The sequence below is a fragment of the Scedosporium apiospermum genome (genome assembly GCF_000732125.1).
Source record: "Scedosporium apiospermum strain IHEM 14462 chromosome Unknown SEQ_SAPIO_0044, whole genome shotgun sequence".
NCBI lineage: Eukaryota > Fungi > Ascomycota > Sordariomycetes > Microascales > Microascaceae > Scedosporium > Scedosporium apiospermum.
The window spans coordinates 903,481-921,027 of record NW_015971745.1 but is presented as its reverse complement, the minus strand read 5'-3'; the positions used below and the strand labels follow the sequence as shown (position 1 = coordinate 921,027).

The window sequence follows — 17,547 nt, the reverse complement described above, 5'->3', positions numbered from 1 at the left end:
GAGGAAGATAATGCAACCCGAGTGACGACGAATAGAGGAAGCATCGTTTATAAGATTCGAGCTGAGAGGAAGGACGATTGGGTGTTCCAGTTGTGTAACAAGCCATGCGATGGACTTCCGCTCATCGAACCCGGAACTCACTTTGGTGCTTTACAAGCGCTTACAGATGCCCAGAGAATGCACAAGAAGTAGTATTATAAGAGAACCGCCGCCAACGACACACCTCCGAGTCAAACTGCAGCCTTCCAAAAAATCGCGAAATATAGAATGTTTCTTTTCGTCATGTTCTCATGTGATGCGTGAAAAACGAGCCAAAGAAAAGAGAAAAGATGACACAGAAGATAAAAAAAACAACTAGGTTTGAAGTATTCTTACAAGGTACGAGAAGAAGAAAAGCAAACTCCCAGTTTAGCGGTAATTGTATGCGCTCATCTAAGATCAGATGGGCCAAGCTTGCGCATACAAGAAAAAAAAAAAAAAAGAAAAGAAAAAAGAAAAAACCTTCAACTTTATCCGCCCTCCTCCTTGAATTCCGTTTCGCAAATTTCAAAAACCAATGCGTTGATGACCGTGATTAGTTCCATAGAGAGAGTAAAACAGAAGAGAGAGTACCAAAAAAAGAGAGCAGGAAAATGTCTTAGGGTATCATGCCAGTTACGCCCCCCCAATATGTCAACTTCATTGTCAACCGAAAAGCAAGCTTAATACTGGGGATGACCACCAGTAGTGGCCTCCAGGATGCGCTTGGCCGTGTTAACAAGCTGTACCAGGTTCTGGAGAATAGGGTCATGGCGATCCTTGTTACCGATGCGAATGATCAAATTCTCTGAACGACTGATGACGAGCTTCATGATGTTGGGGGTAACCTCCCGAACTTGCTGGTCCTGAAAACTAGGCATTAGTATGATGGTCACCAAGAGGGAAACAAAATAACAGGGACAAACGAGGGGAGTAATAACGTACAAAGCTAGGTACATTGTTCATGAGGCAGAGAATCGACATTTCCAGCCAAGCCGCCTTCTGTCGAGCCAAGGCAGTATCGAGATGTTGAGAGACGGTCGTCGCAACAGACAGCTGAACCAGGGGCGGAAGGTCACGGAGATGGACGGGGCTCATCTTGGACCAGTATCGGGTAAAAATCTCATCTTCGTGGCCGCTCTGAAGCCATCGGATGATGGCCTCCTCCAAGCGGCCCTCCGAGACGGATTGCGCGATGCTGGAGATATGGTGGCCGAGTTCAATTTCGAGGTTCGACGGGGGACGACCAGTCTGGTCCGAGGAGCCTTCGCGGGAACCTTGAGAGAGTTGATGTGATCCCTGGCGCTGCTGATGGTGCTGGTGCTGGTGCTGGTGATGAGCCACCTGGTGCTGCTGTTGATGGGGAGGAGCAGGGGGGCCGTGGTGGGGAGCGTTGTAGCCAGGGGACTCAGCAGCAGACAGGCGACCAACAACCGGACCGGGTCCGGCACGGGCATGTTGCTCCCGATCAGCGATGGCCTGCTGCTGGAACTTTAGAAATTCTCCCTGGAACTGGGACTGGGCGGCGGCCATTGTCGACACCGTATCGGTAAGCCGGGTAACTAGCGACAAAAGCTGGTCGACCTTGTTGGCGTCGGCACGGCGTTGGGAGTCCAGGCGATCAATTTCCTCCTGGTACTGCTGCTGGATCTCAGCCGCCACACGGTGGGTGGTTTGAATAGTGAGGTTATTGATCGCGGGCATTAGGCTGTTAGAGAGGCCGCGCATAACCTCGTTCTCAACCTTGCTGGAGACCCGGGCACTAATCTTCTCAGAAAGTGCATCCACGAGAGATTCATTCATCACAATCTTCTCACCAAGGGCGGGCAAGGCCTTGCCAAGCTCCTTCTGAATGGTGTGCATCGCCTTGATGCTCACTTGCTCCGCGGCTGCCTTGCTTGTGGCATCGGCGATGGAAGGAATAACGGAACCCGAGAACTGATTGCTGATAATGTCTCATAAGACGTTTTGGACGTTCTGGTTAAGAACGTCCGAAATGACGTCGAGGAGCTTGAGTTGACGAGAATCAAAATCGGCTTCTCGGGCGAGGATGGAATTGTTGAGACCACGAATTGCGGTGTCGACGACATTTGAGATGGACGCGTTGAGGCGGGTCTCCATGTTCTTGACCGTAGCATCGATGGCTTCCTGAGAGACAGACGGTCCGACGGCCTTCTGCGACGCTGCGGAGCCTCGGGACGAGTCGCTGCCCTTAGCAGAGACCGCGTTACCCTTGACCGCGGGCGAGGCGCCCGCTCCGTTGGCGGGAGAATCGGTAGCAGCTTGAGCGGCAGCATTCTTCTTCTTGCGGCCACCTCTCTTCTCAACCTTGTCGAGGGTTACCGCCGGGGAAGCAGCATTGGCTGCGTTTTCGGCATCCTTCCTAGTCTGAATCTTGACGGGACTGGCGGAATCAGGTAATTTTCGTACCGATTCGTCCTGGTTCGACGCATGTTGAGAAGCTTCCCTGTTAGCTCGACCTTGCTGCTTGCTTTGCGCGGGCTCTTCGGGAGGCTGAGGAGCCAAGGCCTTGAGGGGCGAGACAGTAACAACGCCAGCTTTCAAAGCTTCTACGCCATCGATTACCTTGTTGTCCTTGGACCAGCCTAGCTCACGCTGGCGGACTAGGACGCAGGCAACGCCGCGAGAATGCATGGCATAAAGCTCAAAGAGGGTCGGCTCGTCGCCGTCCTGAGCCATGGCGGGAGTCGAGAGCATATCGAGACTCCGTAGAACGCCCCTGTTAGCGAACGAATACTCGCGAACTCCGCTGATAACAGCAGTCGACTCCGGGGTGGGGATGGTGGGATCTTTCGTGCCGAGTCGCGTAATGTAATCTGCCTGGGAGATGTTCTTGAACGTGTACTTAGGAGCAGACAAGTGAGCCAGGTAGATCGAATTTCGAGTAGGATGGCCAATAACAATCATTCCAGTCGCGGGGTTGTACGTGACGCTGCACACAGCATCCGACTCCTTGCTATGGGGAAGGTTGAACTCCTGGACCGGCTTGCCAAGAGCCAAATCCCACAGCTGCAAGGTGTGATTCTGCTTCATGCCAACAATCATGTATCGGAGGGCGCACCTCTTCTGGTACGGCTTGATCTTATCAAGCAGAAGCACCGAGGTCGGCCACGCCTTTTCGCCTTCCGGCGTGCTGGCAAGAGTCATCAAAGGCTCCTTGATTTCAAGCGAGTTATGGGCGGGAAGCGGTCGGTTCGGGTCGCCATCCTCCTTAGCAGCGGTAAGCTCGCGAACATCCCAGAACTTGACGCGGCCGGATTTATCGAGGGAAACAATGACGGAATCATCTTGGCTGAATGTGAAGTCCTTTCCAGCTTTGCCAGTGTTGATCTTCAGCGAGCACTGCTTGGCAAGCTTTTCGGCATCGACAACCCGGTCGTGGCCGGGCCTGAAAAGGTTGTTTTGCATGACGAAATAGGGCCAGACGATGGTGATTGACTTTCCTCGGCCAACGGCAAAGAACTCGGGATGGCACGAAGAGACTCTGGCACGAGTCTTCAGTACACCTCCAGAAGTGTCGCCTTCCTGAGAGCTTAGGGGTGGGAGGGCGAATCCATATTGCTCAGGATGAGCATCCTCGATATGGTCCTTATCGCCCTCGAGGATCTGAACCCAGTAGACGGTACCGCTAACTCCGGTGCCCATTATGGCTTCTCGGTGAATACCGGTGTGGTCGCTAGGAGTGACCGACATGGATATGTTGAAGATGCGATCCTTAGTGTTGGAGAAGACCTTGACATCCTTACCATCATCTTGTCTAATGACGTGCATACCCCCGGCCTTAGACATTCCGTAGGCCATGCAGTGTTGAGAAGCCGTGTAGAGATTACGGTCAATCTGGTCGAATTCCTTCTTCAACCGAGCAATGTCCATAATCGTACCATCACGGAACTCCGGACGAGCTTCGATACCGCCATCAGTCATGGTGATAGAGATCCAAGGCTGCATGGGGAAGTCGAAGACCTTGACTGGAGTGTACGAGTCATCCTCAACGAGGCCGGCATCTTCGGCGTCTGCGCTGTCCCAGCTGTCAGCGACAGCCTGGGAATCCGGATGAGCCTGGGCGGTGTCCTGCTCCTGTGCATCGCTGCTCTCATCAGGTAGGGCTTCTTCCTTGGGAGAAGAAGCGGCCGAATCCTTCGGATCATGGAAATTTCCTTCGGGGGACTTGTCATCATCGACATCCAAGTCGGGAAGATCACCTTCGGCAGTTTCAGCCGTGGCGTTTGCGTCCGACTGTCCCAACACTTCGGAACTCTCAAAGTTGGCCGGCGTAGGCTCGGGAGCGGCATTGGTGGCGGCGTCATCTACAGGGCTCTTATCGGGAGAAGAAGCACCAAGTCTATCCGAGAGACCTAGGCTTCGCTCAAGGAAGTCTTTCTCATCATCAACAGCAGCCTGGGTGAGATCAGTCTTTCGACGTGTATCGCCTGGGCTGAGGCTTGGGCTATGGCCAAGACTCTGACGGTGACTATCGATGGGCTCCTGGAAGCTCTTGGGCGAGTCGGAGGGCTTAGGCTTCTTCAAAATTTGGAAGGGCGCCGAGTTGGCGAAGGAGTCGCCCTGAGACTGGCTAAAGGAGCCACGCGAACCATGATCAGACGGCTGGCTATGGTACGACCAAGAAGTCATTCCCGAATCAACATTGTTGTGTGGGAACTGCACGGGGATAGGTCCCCGGGGCTCGTGGCCATTGCTTGCCATCGGGAACGGGTTGTAGCCAGGAGCGCCGCGTTGGTCCTGGGGACGATGCTCGTATTCGAGAGTGCCCTGAGGAATGTTTGGCATGGGGCCATAGTTCCTCGGTCCGCTACCCGGAGCGGCTTGCATGGTAGCGGGCAAACTCGCGAGATCACTGGACTGGGGTGTCAAGTTCGCAGAGTGCGACTCGGGCAAGTACTGTTGGTCGTTCTGGATCGGCTTAGGCTGGCTAAGAAGGTCGAGCAGATAAGCACGAGTGTTGGCGGGTGGCGAAGCATGGCCAAAGCCAGGCTGCGTGGCCGCGGCATGTGAAGGCGGAGCGACGGGGGACTGGTGGTCCTGAGGATGATCCTCATCATGCTCGTCGACTCCACGCATGCCTCTCATAAGGGCAGCCAGAAGTCCGGAAGGGTCCGCATTGGAAGGAGCAGGAGCCAAGATAGGTGGCTGCCGAGAAGAGGACAGATTCACAACGTCGTTGTGCGGCGACTGCTGCGAAGGATGACTCTGATGACTTTGGTGGCTATGATGGCTCTGGGGCCCAACGTGGTGGGGAACGTTGTAGGACGACGGACCGCCGATTGGAAGTTGATGGCCAGAAGGGCCATGACTTTCGTGATGATGTTCGTCCTCAGTATGGATGGGCTGGGGGCCCTGTCCGCTGAACTTGAGGAGATTGAGTAAGCCGGCGTTTCGATCACGGTTCGAAGCCATGCCCTGGCTATTACTATTGTTGACAGGCGGCGTCGGAGCCGGAGGAAGGAATGGCGACACCATGGCCGAGTTAGCCCAAGGGCTTGAGATTGATTGTCTGAATGGGGTTCTCAAAGGCCAGGTCGGGATGGACTCGATGGGAGGAAGGGAGGAATAGAAAAGAGGATGAGGAAGCGTTGCCGCCGGAGGAGCGGTTTGGAAAAGCAGCGGGTTGGTGTTGGGCTGCAATTGAGCGGGAAAAAAAATAGATGGCTCAGTCAACGATCCGAGCTGGTCGAGGTCGAGGCTTAACCGCAAAGGGGAAAGAAAGGTGTGGTTCAGAGGAGGTGGCGGGTGCCAAATTGAGACGTTGACTGGAGCAGGGCTCACATTCGGAATGAACCTTCCTCCTGGAGTTGCATTGGCCTCATTAGTCACCTGCGGTCGGGGGAAAGCCCCAAGTTGCTGTTGGCGCTGGTGGCCCTCTTGACCGTGTTGACCCCGTTGGCCGTGCTGGCTTGAAACTGGCGAATTGGCATCGGAGCTTGGCATTGGCCCCTTGTAGACCACTACCTCAAGTGAGGGCGGTGTGTCCATAATTGACGTGGCTGCTTGATGAGATGCATCCATGATGGTGTGATTGCAAAGGACCTTATCACAGATGCTATGATGGAATCCTTTTGGTTTTCACAGTTGGAAGGATTAAGGAGATGAAGTTGGAAGGATTTTTTGTTTACGAAGTAATCATGTTTTTTTTTTTTTTTTTTGTTGTGTATTTTGTTTACAGATTTGCAAAGATGAGGTTATTTTGGTGAAATGGATATCCCCAGGTCGCTCCTTCACCAAGGCTTTGCTCCAGTGGTTAGAGCTGCGGGAAGCTCCGCTGCATGTACTCTGTGGTGGAGCTCCAGCAGACGTGGCAGTCACACCTCTCTCCTACCGTCCTGCCTTCCACCTCCTGCCTTCCGTCGAGGCATAAATGAGTCGTCGTTCTCTGGCAGCCTGGCCAAGGGTCTCTGATGCACCCCGAGCAGTAGGAGCGACCGAGAAACGGGCCTCGAGTGATAGGATCAATTGATATTTGATAATTTCTTATTAGAACAGGTGGAGACATCGCCGTAGTTAACAGTGGTCTTGTTTCAATCGCCCAACGATGTTTTGTGACACGAGGGCGGACTTAGGATTCAACGATCAAAAGGGGGATTCTCCTCGCACACTTTATTTGACGAAAACAGTTCGTTTCCTGGTGCTCGGGAGTGGAGGGTGGCGGCGAGCGAGAACCTTCAGGCGGTACGTACCACTAACCGAAATGGGCGACCCACGTCACATCAAAGCCCAACCACAGGTCGCAACCCAAAATTATCACGGCACTTCACTTCAGGCGCAGACACTTCCTCCCACTTTCCGAACGACTCTCAAGCATTCAACGCGTAAACCGCGCCAGTACGGACTACGAACCCCAGCTCGCGACAGCGTATTGGTGCCATTTAGTCCACAGCTTCCCCTTAGACCACTGGCTCGATACGACAAGGCTCCAGCGATCTGGCAGAGCCTGACGTACTCTATTTCTGGACTCGAGGCTATCGCCTCCACCGAGGAACCACTCTTCGATTTGTTGGATAGACCGGAACTCCGGATCTACGCGACCTAAATTCAACCCCCCTTGTTGAGACGGCATCGATATATTCGCATCCATAACTACCATCTCGAAGCATTTTAGACGCGCACGGCGCATCATCGCCACAATGTTCTGCCTAAGGAGGTGCGTTAACAGAGGAGCGCCACTCCTCCCCCCTGCCCATCCCGCCATTGTTACACGGAGTCCTAACACTCGTTTTCTTTGTAGTTGGCTTCCATTACTCTTCATCCCGACGAACGCACCGCCCATCTTCGTCCTCCTCTTCTTCGCGTGTACCTTTTTCCTGAGCCGACCCTGCGTCTACTGCAGCTTCCTCCTCATCATCCTCTTCCTCACCTCCTGCTACTGGTCCGACCAATGCTTCTTCGACCTGACATCCAATTGGTTCGAGCCCCGATCCTCCATGCCCATGCTCGATGCGAGCAGCGGTGAGTACAATAGCACGTTGGCCGAGATGCTACTCTCCACCGTTGGCGGGCTCACCGGCGCCGCAGCGGACGAGCTAGTGAAGCAAAGGAGAGAGTGGACGGGCCTCGGCCTCGAATGGCTCAGGAGTCTCCTCGGAAGAAGGGAGTGGAGAATTGATTGCATGCTTGTCAACATCAGACTCTAGGGTTCTAGAGCAGTGTTGTCTTCAACGAACGTGAATGAATGGGCATGCGGTTCTTATACCGCCAATTTCGAGGTGTGGCGTGGAGGCGTTGATACGGATACCCCAGAAGGGCAGGTAATGGTTAATCATGGAAACTGGATCATCATGAGAGTTCATGCGTAGAATTTGGCACTGCGCTCGGGATAGGAAGAGCATCCAAGTCACCTTGGAATATCCTTGATATAGATGGGTAAAATAATCAATCCTGCGTTACAAAGAAGCCTGCCTCGTGTAAGCACATACGTCACATCAGCCGCCGAGGGATTGTCGGGCTGGCGAAATATCATGGCTCGTTGTGTCGGGCTAGCTGATCAACAGGGTGGGCGTTCGACGAACCTTCAGGACCGGGTCAACCTCTTTTGCCCCATCTCTATTGAGGCCTTTCATCCTGATAGTGTTGTGCAGGAGCAGACATCCCTGATCGTATACATAGGGAGAACATGTCCTCGGAGAGGCTAAGAAATGCATAACCATGGCGCGAGACGGCGTGCGCTATAGACTTTCCTAGAGATGGACCGGCGGGGAGACAAGGTATCCTACCCGGAGGGTTTGCTTGAGAATCAAAGGGACAGCCGAGGAATACTACCGAGATTGGCCAGTGACCATATAACAAGGCCAGTCATGGAAGGCGAAGCCCGAACCTCAGCACACTTCTTCAGTTGATACTGCTGCCATACCATCCAAGAATAACGAAGAAGTCACGACACACCACCCTCCCACAGGAGCACCACACCATATAACCAAAACATGGTCGAAAGCTGCCGGGTCGGTCATTACCCAGCAGTTTGAGCTCGCACATCCGTGGCCCGCTTCGGCGGAGGTTATCGGTTCGAACCCGAGGGTGAACAACCATTTAATAACTCGAGCACAAACTGTAGGGATTGAAACCGGGCGGGTGTGCCGGGACACCTGCCCTCCGGCCCTAATTCTTTTTTTTTTTTTCTTTTGTCTCTTTTCGTTATTGTCAAATTGAATTAATACTGATGGCTAGAATGGGAGAAAGAAGAAGAATCGAATGTGCCTTGGAGAGGCGATTACAACCTCCGGGATGAAGGTTGTTGAGGGATCACGATGAGCGTTCTGTGTAAGTCTCCGTACCCTCTGCAACAGAAGGACCTATGCGTCCCCTTAAATCTATAAACCACTCGGAAAGTCTTCCGCTGAATGTGGAGCAGGTGAAAGGCAGACCTGGACGAACGGGGTCACCCGACTGTCAGATCTCAGATGAGAATGAAGCTAGCTCCATCCAATATCTTGCTCAGTCTTGCCCTCGACTTTCTCCAGAGGAGAAATATAGACTGTAAATCCAATCCCAGCTGTCTCGATCTTGAGAATTTCCACCCGTCTCGTATATTTAGAACACAAGAGGACGAGGCAGAGCCAGTCGCTGTTTTCAGCATCCCGAAATGCATTTGTCCTCGTCTAGTGCGAGGTGCTCACTAGTACTACAGCATGCGCGTCCGATGAGCAGTATTGTGACGCGTAAGAACCCCTTAATGGAGTCTCAGAGCACCCTGGTGGTCCTCGTCCTCAACCTGACGTCTCCCTGTGAACGGACGATTGCAAGCTTCACTCCACTAGAGGTGCCATGTTATACTATACACCGGCAATTGGAAACACCTCCGTTCGACTGATCGATAACTCAAGAAGTATTCGTTGACGTGGGCTACTCATTGTTCCTTTGAGATACTCGGGTGATCTAGCTAAGTATGTCATCGACGGCAGTATTAGAAAAGGGGATCGAGCGACGACGTTTGATAGGGCGTCAAGATACCGCCTCCAGACACGCCCTAAGCAGGGATGAGATTGATAAAAAAAAAAACCTCGACGCGTCATAGTGTGGGTCTGAGGAGCTGACTGAGTGGGATTGGAAACGTCAAGCCCAGATGCCACAGGACATGGAAGGACGAAGTAGCACAGCGCAATTGCCAAGTGGAATTCATGGAAACCTAGGAAATTCGTGTGCAGTTACGTGTTCATTCAATGTGTCAGGTCCAGAATGCAGTCGTAATGCCTGTTCCCGTCGAAGCACAAATAGGATAACCGACATCCTAGTGCTTTGCTAGGAGAAACAGACGATCTGATCCTAATCTAAGAACACTGAACCGAGGTGCGTTTTGAGTGAACGTCGGCAGACGTCTTGCTTTTCGTAGGCAATTCGCCGTGGCAGTGTCAAACTTGAACAGGGAAGAAGGGCGCTTGTTTCGAAGAACAAGTGAAACCTCCGGTTAGGTCGGCCTTGAGCGCAGGTTGATCCGAGACAGTGTGTCGTGTGTCTCTACTCGCAGCCGGAGGGAACACATCGATGGTGAAGAGCTGCTTTTTCGTGTTGATAACCGGCCAGCATACCAGCATATTTCGTCTTTTCTTCTTGTGCTTTTTCTCCGACCTATTATAATTCAAGTTCTTGAAAAACAAACTTGCTGCTCCGTAAGTACAAGCCGGGAAGACGGCTCTTGGTGTTAGAAAGAAGCACGCGGGACCCTTCCATTTCGAGACTTGGCTTCTGGCTAGTGATCTCTGGTCTTTAGCTACACAGTTGAAGTGCTTAGGTGCTATTGCTATTAATATTACTGCGAAGGTTGAGAATATTTGATTTGGGAAGGGATCGGAGGCTCTCCGCTGACTTGTTACCCCATAAAGTAACGTTAAGGATAGTGTATATATGCGAAGTGCCAGGAGGCCGTTTTATACGTTAAGCGAACGGACAGTACAATTACAAGGATGCAGATCAAAGTGCTGGTGGTCGACAGATTGTCACTAGAATCGTTTTCTGGGGAAGCTGGCACGCGACCTCAAACTTAACCCATTAATGCAACTTGAACTGTTCTTTGCAGTTGAGTGGCATTGAATTTGCGATGGCCTCGTATACTGATAGTTTATTATCAATCGCACCGGAGGGGAAAAAAAAAAAAAAAAAAAAAAAGGGTTGACCAAGAGCAATTGAGGGAGCCGAAGATCCGATCAAAGAAGTCTTTGGTGGGTAGGAATAGACATTGGCCTCGTAATCAAGGAGAGCGTCAGAACCACTGGTTTGCTTCATAGCGAGATGTATGAAGTACTTCGTAACGGCCCCCGTGCCTTCCTGCTTAATCCGGCATGGCTGACTGCGTCAAACAAGTGTCAAGACCTGAGGAATTTTGTACAGCCAAAGTACATTTACCGTAGTTTGTTTCTCTCATTATTTAACGTATCCTAATTGTACCGTTTAACAAGCCGGGGACAGGGATTAGAACCAGCGCTAATGTATACGCCCAGTTGATATCAAAGTACCTCAGTACTTCTAACTGCGATTTGATACCCTCCTAGCAGCTTTGCCAACGACGCCATTGCCAAGGGAAGGGAGCATTATCGTTGATGCCAACGTAATGGGAGATTGATATCATGTTATCCTAGCGCATTGAATGTACAATTGGATACAGTTCCAGATGCTCATCTAAGATTTTGCCAAGGCAGGAAAGATTAATAGCATCAACGTTCCCCCCTTCTCCGTGTATTATTAGTTTGCTTCTGCCCTATCTTGTCCAGTAACTAGTCACGCGACATAATTTTCCCTCTCCTTCGATATTTTTTTAGCGACCAACTCTGGGGCATCATATCCCAAGGTTCCTGGATCTAGTCCTCTTCTTGTAGGACATATTCACTCTCCTTTTTCACGTTCCTATTCCTTCTCCGAAACTCTGACTGTGCTGTCAGCCGAACCCTTCCAAGGCAATTACACCAATTGCTTCTCCTTACGTCTCGGATACGCAGATCGACTGCCTACCCTTCTTTATTTTTAGCCAGCCGATCCATCAAGACGCCCACTCGCTGCCAACGATCCTCGAATCAACCTACCCGAATCGAACCTTTGAGGGTTGAGATCTGCCACTGCCAACTCAGGCGCCATAGATCCTGTCCTTGTATACTCCCGAGCCAGGTTGATCGAAGTTGTGCTTCCCGGGCTACTACCACTCCCTCAGCGCTTTCCTTTTTCTTGACCTCGCCCCTTATTCCCCCCCTTCTGCCCGGAGTCTTGGATCACGTCTTTCAGGACTTGACCACCTTTACATTGAGGTTTTAATCGATCGAGCATCATCGGACGGATCGCACTCCTTCTCGACCGCCGCCAGTGCCAGAGCGTACTTGTAACCCATTCCTCACCATCCCATATGCGATAATCGCTAGCCGTCGAGGAGCTGTCACGGAGTCAACCTACCTACCCGAAGCCGCCAGCTTCCGTGACGTAACAAAATGAAGTTCTTCAAATCTCTCCTACTACTGGCCGCATTGCCACAGGCGCTGTCCCTCAGCAAACGGAAAGACAACAAGTACTTCCACGAACCTGGCGGTGATGCGCATCTCGGCCATTACGACGTTAGGTACTTCAGCCAGCAAGTGTCTTACGACGACCATCGAATTGTGCTCAGACATCTCATCCGCGCGTACCTCACAACTCTCGACAAGCTAGGCGCGGAGACCTGGATCGCCCACGGAACCCTCCTAGGGTGGTGGTGGAACGGCCAGATCATGCCTTGGGACTACGATGTTGATGTTCAGATGTCTACCGACACACTTCGCTTCCTCGGGAAGAATTACAACCGCACCGAGCATGCGTACAGCTACGTCGAAGAGAACGGCGAGACGAGAAACAAGACATATCTTCTCGACATCAACCCCCACCATATCGACATCGACAGGGGCGATGGCCAGAATATCATAGATGCTCGCTGGATCGACATGGAGAACGGCATGTTCGTCGATATCACAGGTGTCATGGAGCGAGACCCTTCGAACAACCCCGGTGTTTGGAGCTGCAAGAACCACCACAAATACCAGACTACCGATCTATTCCCCATGCGAACCACCGAATTTGAAGGCGTCAGAGCCATTATCCCATACAATTTCGAAAAAATCCTAATTAATGAGTACGGCGCCAAGTCTCTGGCAACCACATCATGGCTAGGGTGAGTTTTTATTACGTCGTTGTCCCGCAGTCCCGTCCCGGAGCATCTTTAATAACCTTCTCCATCTAGGCACGAATGGGTAGCTGAGAAGAAGGAATGGGTCAAGACGTTCGCTCAGATCAAGAAGGAGCAAGAGGATGCGAGAAAGAAGGCAGAGGAGCAGAAGAAGAAGGAAGAGGAAGAAGAGAAAAAGAAGAAGGAGGAAGAAGAGAAGAAGAAGAAGGAAGAAGAGGAAAACAAAAGGCAGCAAGAGGACGAGAACCTGACCGAGGAAGAGAGGAAGAAGCGCGACGAAGAGGAGAAGAAAAGACGGGAGGAGGCCGATAACAAGAGACGACAGGACGAAGCCAGGAAGAGGCAGGAAGATGAGAAGAGGAAGCAAGATGCCGAAGAGAAGAAGAAGCGAGAAGAGGAGGAAAGGAAGAAGAAGGAATCGGAAATTCGCTTGAAGGCCCTCAATGGAGCCTAGGCGAGAGCCCAGTGGTAGCTGGAAGAAAGTCGGACTCGAGGCGTAGGACGACCTGAAGCCCAGAACAAAACAAAGGGGAGAAAACGACGAAAAAGCCATATTTGGCGTAACGAATCAATCTGTGCTATCCGACCTGTATCATACATACCATACCAAAAGCACCCATCGGCGGTCTTGGACACCGGTCCTTACATTCTGAGTCACTGGTGGCAGCAATCATACTTCGTACACATTGGGACATGAGGTTACTTTGGCGTTTCGGGATGTGTTGTTTTCATGTACATGTTAATTCGGAATTTTCTCTCTTTTTTTCCGCACTTCAGCTTCCTGACCTCTTGGTTCTTGGAGGAGAAAACTACTAGTTCTTGTAATATGAAATACGGTTCAAAGATGAAGCTTGGCAAGCCGGCAGAGGAAGAAGCGTTGATAATACCAATCAGTATATGCAGCTATACCAAGGTGGTCCAATATCAATTGAGACTGAAAAGAAGGAGACCATGCTAGTCGCTGGGCGTGTGTGTGTGTATGTGAGATAAAATTATCAAGATGCGATGCCTATCCTTGGAAAACTCCATAGCGCCCCTCCAACCCATACATAGAATCCGATTTGGGTATACTGCATCATGAGCATAGAAATAAAATGAGAAAAGAAGAAAGAGGGAAAAAGGCCCAAGTCAAAAGTGATCCCAAGCTCCGCTAGCTAATCCAAGAAACCAGTCATGAATCATGAATGTCCCGCATCCGTGTTATCATCACCCCTATCCCTCCTCTCCTGCTCCATTCTCCGCTGCCTCTCCTCCGCCGCTTTCCGTAGGACTTCCCGGCGACTTAGGCCGCCGTCCTGTCCTTCGGATCTGCCTCCGAGAACATACGACCCACCAACCCAGCCGCCTTCATCATAGTGCTCTTCCGCCTCTGACAGCGCAGGAGCATATTCTACATCACCGAGAGTACGTCCCTTGGCAGACCAGTCAGCCTGCGCGACATCCCGCTCGATCTGACGACAGAGGTCCCAAAAGTCGCGGTTATGCGGCCCATGGACGTTATGCGCCAGCTCATGGCATAACGTCTTCCGAATCGTCTTGTAATCCCTGTATCCGTCGTGGGCGTCGGTCCGGAGACGCAGCTCGATCACCTCGCCCTGATTCCGATTCAGACCCAGCAGACGGGTAGTGCCTTCATGGGAAACTTGCGTATTGGAAAGAGGTTCCATCTCCGTGAGCAGCCCGACGGTGAATTTATGCTTCGCCATTGCGTGGCGAATCCCCGGATCATTCTTCAGACGGTTGAGAAGCTCCAATGATCGTTCAGGATGCGGAAGGAACTGCAACGGCTTAACCGATAGAAAAGTATACTGCGACGACGAAGAATCCAAAGTGGCGATCTGCGCCCCCCTCCCACCACCACCAGCCCTCCGCCCCTGCCTCCTCGCCATGGCCGCCTCCCTCGCCAGCCGTCTACTCTCCGCAAACTTGGACGCCTCGCGAAACCTCTCGACAGTCTCGGCGCGGGAGCCCAGGAGGCGCACGTTGGCGCGGGGTAGGTCCGCGACGGGCATGTCGGGGTTTCGGAAGGGGGGTTTGAGGAGGCCGAGGCGCGGGACGAGGAGCTTTTGGTGGTCGGCGGGGATAGAGAGGAGTTCTTCGATTTCGGCGGGGATTTCGGAGATGGTGGCGTCGGAGGGGAAGACGATTTCGTGGGGGGTGCCGCAGTGGGTGAAGGAGAATGTTACGGTGTCGGTGTCTTGGTCGTGGTCGTGGTCGTTTTGGTGGGGGTGGGGGTTGTCGGCGGAGGGGTACTGGTCGGGAAGGGCATGGTGATCTTGGGCCATTGTGATTTGTGTATGGAGGTGGAGGTGGATGTGAGGTGTAAGTGAAAGTGCAGATATAGCTCGGCCCGAGGGTTAAAGCTTAAGAGGGGTTGAGTGAGAGCTCGAGCAGGGAAATGTCGAGGGAGCTTTGCTGGAAGTGGATGAGAGGTAGGAATAATACGAAGTATTTCTTCGCGAGTCTTTTTGTAAGTGTGGATAAGGTCTCGGCGGGTCTTGATAAATGACGTATGCCCTCAGAAGCCTAAGGCTGTCTATGTGTAATCCGTAATCTTGAAGCTCTGGAAGGCCCGGAAGACGAGGGAGAAGAAGAGAGCAAAGGAGAACGAGATGTCATCGAGTATTTCAACCTTTTTTCGCCCTCCTCTTGCCCCACACTTCTAGATGAATCTACCAGGATCCATGGATCTGTCATCTACAGAAACTAGTCCAGCTCACCGACTTGTACATTGGTGGAGGCGAGCTGGGTGCAGGCTTGACAATTTTTTGTTCCTCAACTTTTTTCTGTTCCTCTTTTTTTGCCTCTGGTTGCGTGTGATGCAAGGCCTTCCCCATCTAGCTAGGTACATGTCCAATTTCATGGGCCTTCAAGGGTGGCTCATGGATGGTGGCATTAATACAACCGTTGCCGTAAGGGGTCGGGTAGTATCAATTGCGGTATTTGGTTGGTGAGTCTTGGAAGTACAACATTGAACACTGGTCTCCAAAGTCGTTTAAAACCACCGGAAACTAATTGGTGGTGCTGTTCCAGGCTGTAAACTAGTTCCTTGGATATTATACTTGCGCACTATTCCTCGCCCCTCCTCCTGCGGCTTCTCCCCCACGATACATCACGATACAACTGAAGTGCAGGTGCGATGGCGAATTTGTCTGGTGAATTTCTAATCCAACTCAACCAAGATTGACTCTCCATTATCTTTGCTGGCTGTCAGCTTATGTTATTTCGGCCCCCAGTCGACTCAGTCGCCTTCGTGAAGGCCTAGATTCCCGATCTTTATTAGTGTAGCTTCGGGACTTCACTTGGTGCATCGCGCTAGTTGAGCAGGACCTTCCCAAGCCAGGAAAAGTTCTGCAATCTGCACGCCCATTTCTTGTAGTGCGGTGTATCGTCCAGCCACAGGAGTCGTCTCAACGGGGACTCGCCGAGATCCCTTGTTGACGTTCCCGGAGTGCGGGGAAGGAGGATAAGGAGGGAGGAATAGGCTCGTTCCGAACGGCGGGGCAGCCATCACATCTAGACTCTCAACCTCTTTCGAGATAACAATAATGAACACGGGCCCATGTCACAATTATATCCTGCAAGAACCCCCCGCGGAAGGTCATAGCTTCTTCTGTGATGGATGCGTTTCATGGGGTGTGATGTTACCTGTAGCCAATGACTCGTCGGGTCAAACCCCATTCGAGGAAGACGAGATAGCCGGTTCCCGACTGCTCGTTTCCGTGAGGTCGCCAGGCAATATACGGCAACCAGACTGGATCAGGGAAAATCCCCCAATCCCCCAATCCTCCAAATGCTTCTGTAAGTGAGACTGGCGACACATTTAAGAGCTTTTGTTCCCATAGGTTAGTGGTATACACATGATCATGAAGTTGCCCGCTTGCGGATAGTCGCGCTGCAAGCTAGAACTCGGTTCCAAAAGAATGGTCCAATGTTGTAACCCCAAAGTGAGGAGAAGAGAACTCAAGAAGGTTGAGAAAAGAGGAGTTGGAACACTGCGTGCATAATTGAATTCATTGCTCCCGTGTGGTTTGTGGGAGTTGCTCGGGGGGGCCTTCGATAGTTCGACGACCAGACCCAACAAGAACTTGTATACTTTGTTATACCTCGTACTTGCGTTATATCCTGAATATAAGTAGACCATTGGACGGAAGCGTGCATCAACGGGACGAACTGCTCTTGGGAGGCTCGTGTTCTGGAGTCCAACCTGCTAAGGTGATGCAGTTCGCCGATCAGCTCAAGGGAAATAAGCCCTGCGCTTTCCACCGCATCCGTTCCTGCTTTGGGCTGTCTGTGAGGTTATGTAAGGTTATCCGCGTGCTGCGTCTGCCGTTATGCCCAGAAGGGACAATAATTCCGGAAGTCCATTCATAGACGTGCGTCTGGAGATCCGGATTGTCTGGCTCTTAGATGTTTCGTCATGACGGCTACGAGCAGGCTCGTAAATCAACGCCTGATAATTGCCTTAGTCCTCAACAACTATTGTTGCATAGGTAAAACAAAACCAAGAAACTGCCATGGTGGCAGAATCCGAGCCATACGGCATTTGATGATTCATGCCGACTCTCTCAGTTGCCGTGTCTCTTCTGTAACAGTAAATAGGTGCCCGTGCAATAACCACCGTCAGCTATTAGTGTTATGCTTCTCGTCAGGCACCTCCGGCAAAACACCGGCTATTATAGAAATAGCCTCTCCTGCCGCCAAAGCACGCCTGCCAATGTAAGTGCACCTGCCACCGCATTCAAAAGGACACTTCACTTTTTCGAGGCCTAATGTTCCTGACCAAAAAGCTTCAAGCTCGCTGAGCAACACACTCGCCAGAAGTCGTCGCATTTTCCCCACGATCATTGCTACGACCTCTG

The 17,547-nt window shown here is 51.8% G+C and overlaps 3 protein-coding genes and 2 pseudogenes across 3 annotated transcripts; 3 read left to right on the top strand and 2 right to left on the bottom strand.

Moving 5' to 3' along the window:
- Positions 1-701: 701 nt before the first annotated feature.
- Positions 702-6,063, bottom strand: SAPIO_CDS1100 (uncharacterized protein; the record flags this gene model as incomplete). Its single annotated transcript, XM_016784458.1, has 3 exons — positions 702-884; positions 964-1,956; positions 2,020-6,063. 3 exons carry the CDS (start codon positions 6,061-6,063, stop codon positions 702-704), a joined length of 5,220 nt encoding a protein of 1,739 aa, XP_016646013.1.
- A 679-nt stretch (positions 6,064-6,742) lies between these two features.
- Positions 6,743-7,084, top strand: SAPIO_CDS1099 (annotated as a pseudogene; the record flags this gene model as incomplete).
- A 94-nt stretch (positions 7,085-7,178) lies between these two features.
- SAPIO_CDS1098 (uncharacterized protein) lies at positions 7,179-7,685 on the top strand (the record flags this gene model as incomplete). Its single annotated transcript, XM_016784457.1, has 2 exons — positions 7,179-7,195; positions 7,280-7,685. The coding sequence occupies 2 exons, from the start codon at positions 7,179-7,181 to the stop codon at positions 7,683-7,685; spliced, it is 423 nt and encodes a 140-aa protein (XP_016646012.1).
- A 4,272-nt stretch (positions 7,686-11,957) lies between these two features.
- Positions 11,958-13,139, top strand: SAPIO_CDS1097 (uncharacterized protein; the record flags this gene model as incomplete). The annotated part of the gene is made up of 2 exons (XM_016784456.1): positions 11,958-12,670; positions 12,740-13,139. The coding sequence occupies 2 exons, from the start codon at positions 11,958-11,960 to the stop codon at positions 13,137-13,139; spliced, it is 1,113 nt and encodes a 370-aa protein (XP_016646011.1).
- Positions 13,140-13,863: 724 nt separating this feature from the next.
- Positions 13,864-14,970, bottom strand: SAPIO_CDS1096 (annotated as a pseudogene; the record flags this gene model as incomplete).
- Between the last annotated feature and the right edge of the window lie 2,577 nt (positions 14,971-17,547).